The 13,804-nt window shown below is 39.3% G+C and overlaps 1 protein-coding gene across 1 annotated transcript; it reads right to left on the bottom strand.

Annotated features, from left to right (window-relative positions):
• Positions 1–586: 586 nt before the first annotated feature.
• On the bottom strand, positions 587–4,159 carry LOC137916561 (spermatogenesis-associated protein 7 homolog). Its single transcript, XM_068759549.1, has 12 exons — positions 4,123–4,159; positions 3,698–3,760; positions 3,537–3,626; positions 3,366–3,413; positions 2,941–3,044; positions 2,336–2,787; positions 2,211–2,256; positions 1,937–2,052; positions 1,788–1,835; positions 1,584–1,661; positions 1,436–1,493; positions 587–1,201 (listed from the first exon to the last, which is right to left on the bottom strand). The coding sequence occupies exons 1-12, from the start codon at positions 4,157–4,159 to the stop codon at positions 599–601; spliced, it is 1,743 nt and encodes a 580-aa protein (XP_068615650.1). The 3' UTR covers positions 587–598.
• Between the last annotated feature and the right edge of the window lie 9,645 nt (positions 4,160–13,804).

Below are 13,804 nucleotides of genomic sequence, written 5' to 3'. Positions count from 1 at the left end.
CACGCATCCAAGTGGAGGAAAATAGAACATTTATTGCTCTTAAATATAAAGACATTTTCTGGTAACTTTGCAGCTATGTGTCAGAAGCATATCTGAAGTAAAACACAACAAACAAGTTTCTGTATGAAAGAATAAAAGAATAGTTTTTCTATTACAAAGAAAATGTAAACTGCCTCTACATCATGCTTAAATTTACTGGGCACACTACAATCAACTCAAACTAAAGATTAGCGTTTACTAATCCTAATGTGCAGTGCTTCGGACCATGTAAAATGTTTGTTTTTTTAAATCAGTGACGCTATAAGATCTCAAGTTCAAGTAGGATATAACAAGTTAGACATTCAAGTATTACACGCAAAATCTTATTCGCTTATTTGAACGTTTCATTGTGCTTTTGTTAAAAGATAAAATGCAGAGTGAGACTAAAACACTATATTAGGGGAAAGGGTAAAACAATGGATACTCAGCCAGTGTTAAGTCACATTTACAAAACTATACCTTAACAAATTAAATTCTTCAGTTGAAAAACAAGAAAAGAAATTCCTTGAATGAATGAATGAATGAATGAATGATAATCAATCCCTGAATACAGTAAAGCTCAGAATTCATCATCACTGCTCAAGGGGACTTCCTTTGTGTATTCCTGAGTGGCCTCCAAATTGTTGTGGTGTGGACTGCCGGACACATGAAGTGTTGTAGACAAATATGTCCCAAGATCCTCAAGCTCTTTGGACTGTTCATCACAACTAACCTCAATTTGATCTTGATGAAATCCTTTGTCGTCGCTTTTACAGGCATATTCGTGGCCTTCGTTGCTGTTTGTTGCAGTTGCTTGTCTTTGAATTAGTTGTGAGTCATCTTTGCTGATTCTTTCATCGTAGAAACGATGCTTACTGTGCCAAGGAGAACTAATAACCTTTCCCGGATTGTCATCCTCTCCTTCGTTTTCATTTGTTGTCGGAGGTGAAGCAGTCCTTTCAAAAGACGCCTTGGGTGTAGACACCAATAAAGGATCAACACGATGTGCAGAATCACGCTGCGGCGAAGGACAGAGCGTCTCCATTTGTCTCTTCCCTGATTTCAGGTGTGGCAGGAATGCGTCAAGCAGAGTATTATCCTTCCTCTCAAACTCTGCATGGAAGGCGTTGTTCGGCTCTTGGAAATCTTTACGCAGTACTTCCAGAAGGTGGAGCATTTTACCCTAAAGCAAACAGTGGAATCGGATTTAGAAGTTAAAAAGGCTTTTTTGTTATTTTGTTTAATTATAAACCAAACATTTTAATTACAACAAACAGGCTCGCCCTCGTCTAGCAGTAATGGCCGATGTACGTCCCAAACAAAAAGCATGTAGAGCAAAGGTGAGGCCAGCCGATACCCTCGGCGTTAATGGACTGGCTAAAGGTAATATTTATTCTGCTTGAAGTTATAGACTTACCTCATCAAGCTGATCTCGATTCCTGTCAATATGACGCTTTATCACCCGGTCGATGACCCTTGGAGAGTACATAGATAGTTACACTACAGTAATCACTCATCTCAAGTCGTGTATAGAAAGAAAGCAGCTGTTGAAAAAGATGACAAACCTTTCAGAGATGTACTGTCTGGATAAGACATCCTCTGTTACAGCAGAAATCAATTCAAGGTACATTAATTCTTCCTCCCTGTGGAATAGCAGATGGACATTAATTAGTTTAGAAGAGTCATGAAGCATCTCTGTGTCTACTCAACGTGCAAATATGGCAGTAATTCCTCACTAGAATCTGTATAAATGATAAAAGAGAACTTACTCGGCAGATACATCGTTCCTAGAAGATTTTCCACCTTCTGGTGGGACTCTAAAATGAGACTTTAATCATTTTGGGAATGTACACAAAAACTATAAATGTATGAAGGTATTCTTCAAATGCAAGAACACAATTCAAATTTATAATTTTACCTGGATGATGGGCCATTGAAATGAAAATGTCTGCTGTTCGCTAGACTCTGCTGCCTCGATTCTAAGTAAGTGTCACTGAACTCATCACCAGACCACTCATGTTCTGTGTTCAATCCCTATTTAAAAAAAAGAAAGAAATGACTGTGAATGAGGAGAAACATATATTACTGCCAAGGCTAAGTCACCATTTTATTTCGCAATGTTTAACAAAAATAGAAATATTAACTGGATCTACTCCATTATTCAAATCCAAACAAATATTGACATGTTTTACCTGAGATGAATCATGAAATTCTTGTGCGTCTTCCTTGTCTTTAGTGCTGCAATTAATTATAACACATTTTAGACGTGTTACGTGGAATGGTTCAAACAAACACATTTCTTCTCTTTGAGACTTACTCAGATGCTTCTTGGTGCATTACTCTTGGCTGAGGGCAAACCTGGGGTGATTTCTTCCGTGGTGCTCTGTAGTAGCGATATTTTGACAGAAAGGAACTCTTATCTGATTTCAGGGTCTGAGGGGTGAAAGGTTTTTCTTGGGTGAAGTTGTGTGAATGTTTCTTTAGCAAGTCTCCGTTGTATGTCTTCTGAAAAGGATCCTCGAAAGCCTTGTAGCAAGTCTGAGATCTTGATATTGCCAGCGAACCGGCTGACTGCTTTCTCTGTGAAGTCGTACCTGGGCTCAGGTACTTTATTTCTGATCCCGGGCGGGAGCGATGAATCGGGTTCTGTGAGCTGACTTGACTCAATGGATAAACAATGTCCTTAATGTGAAAGGAGGTTCCGAACCTCGGGCTGGAGACTGCGGAACTCCTTGAGCCGAAGTAGGGGCTGTCATCGTAAAATCGACCCTTAAAAAGCACACATTTTATATTGAATTACAAATCAGACACACTGAGGAGTTTTGGCTGACAAATAATGCTTGAGATCTTAACTACTGGGTAAGGTTTGGTATCACATGAAACTATAAAAATCACATCCAACAACTCAACCTGATTTCCTACCTGGGCTGAGGAACAGGAGGTTCTGCTATTCCTCTGTGAGAATGTGTGGGCTGATTGTGATCGACCAGAGTTCCTCGAGTGTGCCTGCCTTTTCTGGTCATTGTCTGCAAACAAATGATGAAAAAAATAGTCTACATACTTTGGACCATTTTACTATCACACCAGCAGCAGAGCAAGATCCTTTTGCATATTTTAACAGAATTAATCCTCAATAAAATACAGTGTCATGTCATTTCAGATCTCTTTGACCAGGCATGCACAGGGATTGACAATAGAGGAAAACAATTTCAACTGAAAATTATCTGGTTAGAGAAGGAGAGAGAGGGGGGGGGGGGGGGGGTATAATTTAATATGAAAAAAATAAGTGCTAAATAAAAACTACTTGGAATAATATTGCTCCTAAGTTACACATAGGAAGTACTTACACTTTACACTATGTGTCAAGCTTTTAGGTGTTGAGGCATCGATGGCAGCTGTTGAAAAAAAAAAACCCCACCATTATCATTATGTTTAAATAAATTATTTTTACTCTTAAAATAGAAGCAATGACATGAATGCAAGGATTAAAGGATCGGAATGAGTTCTTGTCGTCTCACCTTTAGCAGAGTAAACCTTCTTGTAGTGAGACATCATATGGTCTTTAATGATGGACTGCGCCAACTTGCTGGAGGAGCTAGGAGAGAAGGCTACAGGAAAGAAGACAGAGTGCTTATTTGACTCTTTTCTAATTATAATTCTTCAACATTTTTATACGTACAGCTCCTTTTCCATGTCTGCTGTGTCATATTTGGGCTGCACCTCAGTCCAGGCAATATGCTCCCTAAAAAGAGCAAAGGTTTTAAGGAACATTTAAAGTTGACATCAATTCCAAAGCCCGTGCAAGTAGATGATGCAGACAGCTTCTCAGACTGCTTATTTTAATTCTAATATTTTCATAAAATGAAGACCATAATCACCCAATCTTATGAACTAGCTAACGTAACTGTGTTGTTATACATTTCAGATGCAATAGAGAGCAAGCGACGCAAAATGAGACAATTCCCATGACATAATAAGTATATAATAGTGTGTATACGCTTTCAGCAGGAGTTCATATTTAAGTGAAACTTGTATTTTCTTCTTTTTACAGAATAATTAGCAATGCTGACTTTAGCCAAGCTAACAGTAACGCTATTTATTTACCTACTCTCGATTCCACGTTACGATCAATAAAGCCCATTTCCCCCAGAATTATTCTGCAGCAGCTTCGACATAGTTTAAATATATTCTGAAACTACACTTTAACTACCAGAGACATTTACGAAATATTCCGTAACTCATAAACAGACGGGAGGCAAAGCGTCCCTGTCGCCATGCCGGTTCCCGTGTCACGTCATCACGTTTAAGCGTAAATCCGACACGTCATCATCTGCCGCTGAGCCGCGACGCTTTGATACATTGTTGCATTTTTGACCTACATTCCGCACATCCGGTCAACGCTTTGATAAATTGTTGCATTTTTGACCTACATTCCGTCCGCCCTGTCAACGTTGTTACATTTTTGACAAATACTTAAACGTAATTAGAATGCTCAGAATTGGGATATTATTATTATTTATTATTATTATTTAAAATAAGGATAATAATAATAAAAATAAGGATAATAATAATAATAATACATATTAAAAATATATATTCTATATTTAATATTAATATTAATATTAATTAATATGATATATTTGTATTATTATTGTCTTTTTTTATTACTGTCATATCAAGCTTAAAATCCTTGCACATGTGAGAATATGGTGCAAAAGAAGGGAGAATTACTGCTTACTGATGAAAACATTGTATCTGTATTATTTTGTTTGGAAGTTCAAGTCAGCTATAAATGAAGATGTTACTCATGTACTGTGAAAACATAAAGTGGAAAAAACATAAATTATCTTTCAATTGAGCACCCAGTGGTCATGAGAACATTCTGTCAGTATCGCTTTGTTAATTTGGCCAAATTCCTTTTATTGTGTAATTGACTTTGTAACCCTTCACATCATTTACCAGCAAATGCTTGTGAATTGCCTAAAAGCAGTGTGACTGACAACAAAAAAAACAATGTTGGTCTAGTACCGGAAGTTAGTCAATGTTAAATAATGTACATTTTACCATTAAATTAAGACACCTGCGGAAAAAGAAGAAATATCCCATGTTGACGCTGGTCAACTGGGATATGGTAGATAAATTGTATTCCAGAAAACAGAGTGCGATGAGAAAGAATCATGAACTTTAAATTGCCTAAAATAGGTCTTTTCTGCTGCTGCTCTCACTTAGACTTGCCAAACTCCTACATTTTTATATCCTGTTACTTCACATTATTTAAATTTGACAGAAATAAAAGCTCTTGACAAGCAGGTATCTCAATCTCATATATTTGAAATCCATGGGAATCAGTGATTTGCCCAATTTGAAAACACCTGTAGACCGTTTTGGAAAAAGAATGATAGGAAAAGGAGTGTGAAGTTACACAAGACATTCATTCTGCTATATTCCATGAGAATGTTTGGATCTGCATTCATGGCCGTTTACAAATCGCTCCCTGTAATTTCCAGCATCTTCACCCTGCAGCGGGCGTTTTAAGGGATCGAGGAGGCGATATATTCATAAATAATATACACTCTTTCGCATACATGAGAATGATGTAATGGTTCGAGCCGGCAGCTGATTTGGCGCACATCTCCTCTTTGCCGCCCTGCGCCATGTGTCTCCGTGCGAAACATTGAGCGGATAATCCTGTTTTGGGAATATAAACGCACGAGTGAGTACTATCCATTACTGGATTTTAAAATAATTGAAACAGAAAATAGCCGATGCGGAGCTATAGGAGCTAATTATCTCTAGAGATGTGAACGGCAGGTGGACGTGCGCGTTTCGGTAATGAATGGGTGAAGAGCATCTTTCCCGTTGTTTTTTCTGCCGGTTTTACGCGTGTGTAAAGTTGGTAATTTGGACACGCTACGGCTTCGTTTCCGGACGGGACCACTTGGTGTGTGTGTGTGTGTCTGTGTGTGTGTCTGTGTGTTCGAGTGTGAGACAGGAGATCGCGACAGCGCAGTGATGGTCTCACAAGTCTCCCTGTCTGTCGGGAGAACACCAGGCGTCCAGGCGAGGTGGACGAAAAAGGAAGGAGGGGGGGGGGGGGGGGGAGCAGTGAAAGCAGACAATGCGGATTTGCAATGCGTTTATCTCTCACAATTTACACCTACTTTCACCAAAACACGATGCCAAGAAGAACCGGCAGGGCCATTCCTCGTGATCTGGTTATTTCCCCTGCGTTTTTTATCGCCGCAGTGAACACATTTCTACTTCATTGTGCCTAAAAACAAAGACAGCAATGAAATTTCCAATTGAAAACCCGCGGAAACAAGTTAACTGGGATCCCGAACAAGGTTGGTAACTATATTTTTCTTACGTTGTCTGACAGGTTGAGATATTTATCATTCATCAAAGGTTACACCTTTTATCAGCGTTTGAGAATTACACCTGCAGGCAACATCATTCTCTGAGGTTTTTCTTTTTCTTTAAATTATTTTCTACTTTGCTCATTTCACTTTTCTCTTAATCACGTCTCTGTTCTACAAAAAGGAGCGTCAACAACATAAAAAAATCCTTGTGTATGTCTTTATTTCCCATCCTCCTTGTGCTCCTCTGTGGATGGGTGCGTTGCTGGGGGGGGGGCATGGGGGCATGGCTACAATGTGACAAGCTCGCTGGAAAGACTACTGCTAGACCGGAAAAACATAAAAATAAAAGCAAATGCGGAACTTTTTGGCACAAAGCTATCTGCGCAAGACCATTATTTACAAACTTGGATTGGCTTATTTACACCCTCATAACCATTGTTGTTTATATATCAACAATCAATAAATGAGCCAAGCCACGTTTGTAAATAACAGTCTCTGTATATGAAGTAGTTACTCCCGGAAGTTATCGTGTTTTAGTCAAAGAGACGACTCTTAATTTGGGAGACTCAGCTGGCGATGGAAACGCCGACCTGTCTTGTACACGGGGGAATAACTAAAGCAAGGCCCGCTTGAGGCGGCCCAATGTTCACGCCCGTGTTTATTACTAGACTTAGATTTCTTTTGTTTATTAGTGTGAATGGGTGAATGATGGCTTGAGTTGTAAAGCGATTTGGCAGACAAAAATCTCTATCTAAGTACAATCAATATACCTTATAAATGATACATTTCTAAAATATTAACAAACTGAAATCCCAATACAACTGCCCTGCTAAACTGTTATTACTAAATGGCTGCCATAATCAAAACCACATGATTATTCATAATGTTTTTAACGCTCTTTTGGAGGCTGAATTTAGGAGCATCACTTGGATGGACCTGAGTCTCCAATAAACATTTCTTGTGCTTTGGCCAGACATGCTGGAGACTGAGAGAGAGAGAGAGAGAGAGAGAGGTCAGATAACAACAACTTAAAAGAAAAGAAGGCACCTTGTTCAATGTGACTTATTTGATCAGTAAGAATCAATATAAATACTCATTCAAATAGATCTTTCTAACTTTACCTTACAAAATGGCTACATCACAAACAGTAGAAGGTACATTGTCTTTCTACTGCTTCACATTTTGTCCTTTATTTTATAATTGTTTCGAGCATCTTCCAAAAATAGCTGTGGTCGTTGCTCTAAAGGCTTATACTGTAAATTGAAAGCTGCAGTTTTACACCCTCTAAGCTCAGGACACCACTTTGTTATTGATTAGATCATGACATAGGGATGAATTTACATGATTTGTAGTCCCTGGTCCAAATAATGAGATGCATCCTGGGCGTCCTTGACTCTTCAGGGTTGGGTGTGTGCATATTTGAGTGCGCACATTTTACTCAGCATCCCTCATAAGTATGCCATTAGACAAAGCAGGGCGAGCCTCAAACAAATCAATACCATATTCCTACTTTCTAGAGACGCACCATTGTTGATGACAGGCTCCGCCCATGGCTCTTAGGCATGACATCCAATCTGAGAGAGATGGGGGAATTGGGGTGAAGCCTGGAGCTTTAAATAGCTTATACTATGCTTTAATGGAGACTCGATTTTTCTGCCTCCAAGGTTCTTGCCACTCTCCTGACCTGTTCCAACAGACTTTTATTTATTATAAAAAAAATTCCACAGAGTAATTCATTTTCACCTCCAGTTATCAAACCTGTATGTGTTTGTTTTCAAAGTGGTGTTCAGTATTTTAAACATTTGTGTCAATTAATTTAATGATTGCCTCTAATTACGAATGTTTCTCCGAGTTTTTCTTTTCATTACGTTCATATAATTTCAAGGTTGTTTGCATTAGTGATTCAAGCAGTTGCACTGGAGTACTGGCTTTAATGTGTGGAACCCGAAACAAATGTTTAGCTTGATCAAATGATAAAAGAATGGTTTCTCGCTGATGGATCCCTTTCAAACAGCTGCAGAACCAGATAATACACATTTGTGCTGATAGCTTTGTGTATAGACTTTGAGATGAGCCCTTTAATAGCAAGAGTAATGGAAGAAAGTCACCTCTTAAAGCTTCATAGGGGTTGTTACAGATCTTTAATGGCTGTAATGCGCTTGTGTTTATTTCCTTAAGTGGTGTTCAGGTGATGAGCCCAGATTCAATGTGGTGATATTTGCAACACTGTAATGCTCCCTTTAAAATGATCACTAAATCTGCCTGTACATTTTCCAGTCTGGATCAGGGCCCTCAGCAAAAGAACAGTCTGTTCATTTTTTATGAGCATTGAAAATAATCAAACACAGCAGATGTCTCTTTTTTTGTCTTCTTATCCACCATCTTCAAGACATTCATTATATTAATTAATTAATTAATGTATATCCTCTCCCTATTAGTGGCGGTCCAGACCAACCTGGTCACTCCTAAAAAGATCCAGCCCGGCATGGCGAAATCCAGCCTAGTCCAGGCTAGTGTGGCCACCATGCAGAACCCCATGGGCTGCGAACCTAAGGCTAATGGCCACTGTCCCCTGCCACGGTTGTCCATCTCCTCCCGCTCTGCCAGCGTGGTTGCCAGCATGGACGCCAGTTGTGACTCTTTCGCCGCTGCCCTCCACTCAGTGATGAAGTGGAAGACGGTGCTGGCAGTGTTTATCGTGGTCCTGCTGTACCTGGTGTGTGGCGGTTTGGCTTTCAATGCACTGGAGCAGCCATTTGAGAGCGACCAGAAGAACAGCATCACTCTGGAGAAGGCTTCATTCCTGGAGAAGCACCCCTGTGTTACTCCTGATGAGCTGGAGGCACTCATCAAGGTAAGTGTCTGAATGTGGAGATTGGATTTCGGAGTTTAAAGGGACTCTTTCATTGTTATTTCATTCCAGCTGCTTTTGAATAGAACAATGCCTTTGTGAACCTGCTCTTTAACAAACTTGTCCAAAGCGGACATGATAAAAAGAGAAATGAAATTAAAATGAAAGCTGCATGAAGGCCTGCTCACCACTACACACATCAAGCCATGCTGCAGTTAGTTGACAGGTTCAGGTTCAGATCATGGCACTAAAAGGGTGTTTAGTAGATTTAGACGTCACACTAGTGTTTCCACATCTAGGGGAGAATTTACTGCAAGGGCAACTTCACTGGTACTTTGTGAATGGATGCTATTTAATACACCAACCCCAGTGACCCATAGTATTTACAATCTTATGTAACACATACACAGATTTTGTGAGTTTTTCCAGTACAGCAAAGGAATCAAAAATTCTTCATCCATTTGATTGGCATGTATTTCTTATATTAAGAATACCGCCTGATGTCACACCTGATGTACCTGTAAAATAAACTGAAATGTGTAATTTTAAAATGTTATCTCAATTACTACAGAATCACAACAAAACCTCCCCTCAGAAATGATGCTGATCTTTGATTCTGATTACGGATGCTTAAAGCATCCATTTTCTATAATTTTAGGCATGTTGTTTCTTCAGTTCAGCCATATATAATTCGACTCAATGACTCAGCCACTATTGTTAAACACCCCCATTTTATACACTGGATTGTTGTTATTGTTCTGCTTTATTTACACACTCTTAGCACCTAGATAGATATTCATGTGGGTGGATTGGATAAATATGCTAAATAAATAAATGGCACCCAGTAGAGATTCAGTTTTTCATTGAATCCAGTCACAACATTTCCAATATAGTAATAATAGTGTTGATGCGGTTGCACCTATAATCTGCCTTTATGAATATTTTTAGTTGCAATCTCAATATATTTTTCCCCACAGTGTTGATGAAACAATTAACTTCGTATCAAAGCACAATCATAAGATTATCCAACCATCTCTCACCTCTGTGTTGTTGATCCTCGGAGGGTAAATATTATAAGCAGAAAAGAGGCAGGGCTATCATCTTGCAAGAAGCACAATAACATTTTCAGGGTCAGCCACAGGTACCCATAATTCTCAGTGACACTTATATATTGGCAAATTCCCCGCACAGGCTAAACAGTTTTATGTTTCCTAACCACATGAAATTCAAAGCCTTCATTGATTTTGCTGTTGTGTTTTCTATTCATAATAAAACAGAACAGAAAGTAATAATGAACAAGACCTAAATTATTAAATTCCTGCAGGATAACAGGTTGTTTTCAGAAATATATTCTAGCAAATTGTATCTGGATACCCTCAATAATATCTATATTAGTGCAGTATGGAATTGCAGAGTGAGGCTGCAACAACACCCACACATTTTAAATAAGGAAACTAGCTCATGGCCAAACAGCGCTGTTGAATTTACTGCGTGATACATTATGTGTTCTACATGAAGTAGGAGATGCATGGGTTTAACAGAAAATATTATGTACTGAGTGACCGACTCAAACAAATGTTTTCTATGAAGCTATTAAAATGGTCTGTTGTTAAAAACAACACTCCTTATTTTAATTGTGATACTTTTGTTTTTGAAGAACAATTTCACGTAACCCAAAATCTCGAGTTTTCTATCACATTGTGACTTCAAAGTGTATTTTACAATCTGTGTTAACTCTTTAGAACACTGGCTAGAGGTGCTCTCCAATAGCACATCAAGAGTTAAACGCTTACACTTTAGGTCACTTTATCATACTGACGTATACAACTGGAAGCGGAATTGGAAAATGATTTGAGGTACGTCAGATTGTGGCTGGCTGAGTGGAAAGTGTGATTTGTGTAGAAGGGTGGAAATAGAAGAGACCAGGACTAAGCTTAGTCAAACACACTGAATACAATACATATGTACGAAGAGCAAAGTGAACCTTCTTTGTAATAATGATGTGGTTTCCATGTTCTTTTCACGAAATCAGAGAAAGGTACATTCAAAATTCACATTATTGCTACAAGGAGTGCCTCAGAACATAACAAGCCAATCGTGTGGCATTTGGTGTGCTCTACTACTCTAGAATGGCTCCATTTGAATTTTGCAGCAGTGCTCCAGCGAATATTGAACTGCCTATCGGTCTATATTTCCCTCTTCACTTCCACCTATTTTTTTACTTTTACTGTTTGTCTCAAAAGCATCTGTTTCTTTTTCTGCTGCATCCAACATTTGAGCCACAAAACCGCTGTGAGTTAGAGGAAGCAAATAAATTACAGAATTTCCAAAGGAGAAGCGTGACATAAAAACATTTATCACGGTGTTCCTGGAGTCTGCAGGTAATCATTTATTAATTGCACAGGGCAGCAGTCACTGACCTCCTGCAGCACTTGAAGCAGCAGCTGGAAGACCGCTGGAAAATATGATGGTATTTTTCACCTGCAAGCTGAAACCTAATAGCTTGTTTGGCGGCATATAATTTATGAGAACTCCTTGAAACAATTACACCTGACAAATTGAACATTTTAAAAGAATTATGAATGCTGAGAGAGTAGCTCTTCTCCAGGGAGGGAAAGGAGAAGATCAACGCTCTCATGGCTATCCAGTAAATACAAAGCCTGGAAACACAAAGAAACAGCAAGTGTGGCTGCATTCAGAGGTAGTCAAATAAAATGAATTATATATACTGTATACCGGTAAAATGAACAAATTATATTACTGTATATCTATATTAAATAAAAAAAATGTGGTTTATGGGCTGGATTATTGTTTTGGGTGGTAAAGTATTCACAATTCTGTTTTTGTTCATATTAACTAAGATATGGGGCTTTGGAGGTAGATGACATGAGTCATTAAGCTAAAAATAAGATGACAGCCGTCTGCTTCATTATTGCATTGTGAGAGTGGAATCAATCTACCCTGCAAAATTTTGACAAAAAGTACAAAACGTAAATAATCAGAAGAATGTATATATATAATAAAAATACATTCTGGAATGGTGGCACATCAGCCATAAGCAATACAATAACAAATATTCTATGTAAAGTGTGAAGATCAAACTGAAGAATAACATATTTGTTTTCCTGCCGGTCTCAAGAAAAGACCCTCAGGACATGCTGCTCAACAAGTCCCCCAACAAAGAGTCTGTCTAGGCTTCTAATGGGTTCTATTACTGGTGTGTTTGGGCGGTATAAAGCCTGTCACTCAGACAGAGACCCACTGTGGCGACGCAGCAACGGTGACTCACTGTTTGATGGACGAGTTGACAGAAAAATGGCGACATAGAGAAGTATCTGCGTACCATATGCATAGCGTGTGTGTCTGTGAGACAGAAGGAGGTGTCGACTTAATGTGTGTGAGTGTGTGTTCATACTAGTGTATTGACCTCATGTCTGCTTCGGTATCTGTGCTCTCCACCTACCCACTGGGTGTCCATGAAGAGAGCAGACGGTATTGGCTTTCGCAGCATCATGGGGATGACTCACAATGTGGTACGATATGAGGTAACTGTTATCCCCCCCCCCCCCCCCCCCGGCTGAGACTCATTTATTGATGAGTCACCTACAAGTAAACTTTTTAAACATTGAGCTACTGTACCTAAAATAAAAGCACATGACACGTGAAAACAGGCGAAGCTCAACGGACCCTTGAAAAGACAGATTCTGTTATATTCCTACAGCTGCAGTGCTTTAAGGTGGTGAGGATAAGGCTATTAGTGTAGTGTTGAGGAAAATGCTGCAGAGGCGAGTGCTTGGCAAGAATTCACAGTGAGGGTGGGTGAAGGAGAGGCTGAAGTGCACCGCTGGCTGGATCTGCGGTCACCTGCCGTGGAGGTAGAAAGGCATTGAGAGGATAAAGGCCTGCATTGAGTTAACCTTCTCTCTAATGATTCTGCAGTGGAGTCAATGACAAGACATTTGAGCAAAAAGAGTCATGATTGTGCTTATGTCGGCTTGTGCTGAGTCTCATAATGGAGTGCCTGTGTGAAACAAAAATGCCATCTGACCTTTTAATAAATATGCAGCAACTCATATCAAAGCCTCAAAAGTAAATGTGGAGAAACGGTATTATTCCCATCTGCAGTGTAACGCAGCGTGGGTTTGGCTGTGGAAAAGGAAAGAGACAAAAATAGATTGCCTCATTAAATATTTAGGAACATTATGAGGCTATTTATAGCCCTCCCTCGACTCCAGAAATGGGTTACTTGGGGTTCATTTTATAATTACCCCTTTGATTTGGCCCATGTTGAATTAGCTGTGTCAGCTAAAACCTATTACCGGTAAATGGAATTGCTCTGATTGGTTCTTCTTAGATACAAAAATCAGTTCCAGTGCAGGGGCTGCATTGACTGGAGCTGAGGTAATCTTATGAGTAGGCATGTGCAGCGATGTGTATAGGCGTTGTCCTCCACTCTAAATCCTTTGAAATGTATGTCATCAGTATGGATAAATATTTTATGAAATGAATGTGCATCTCTTCACAAACTGCTTGCACCTAAAGTGCCCCCCCCCCCCCCCCACTGATAGTCATGCAA

Source organism: Brachionichthys hirsutus, unplaced genomic scaffold (assembly GCF_040956055.1).
Source record: "Brachionichthys hirsutus isolate HB-005 unplaced genomic scaffold, CSIRO-AGI_Bhir_v1 contig_591, whole genome shotgun sequence".
NCBI classification, from domain to species: domain Eukaryota; kingdom Metazoa; phylum Chordata; class Actinopteri; order Lophiiformes; family Brachionichthyidae; genus Brachionichthys; species Brachionichthys hirsutus.
This window is presented reverse-complemented; position numbering and strand designations above follow the sequence as displayed.

What these genes read in the sequence shown, in the direction of transcription:
- LOC137916561 (XM_068759549.1), bottom strand. Translation starts at nt 4,159, where the DNA reads ATGGGCTTTATTGATCGTAACGTGGAATCGAGAGTAG. An exon ending in GCAGACATGGAAAAGGAGCT is followed by an intron (nt 3,627 to 3,697) that starts GTACGTATAAAA and finishes TCTTTCCTGTAG; the next exon opens with CCTTCTCTCCTAGCTCCTCC. An exon ending in CCTCCTGTTCCTCAGCCCAG is followed by an intron (nt 2,788 to 2,940) that starts GTAGGAAATCAG and finishes GTGCTTTTTAAG; the next exon opens with GGTCGATTTTACGATGACAG.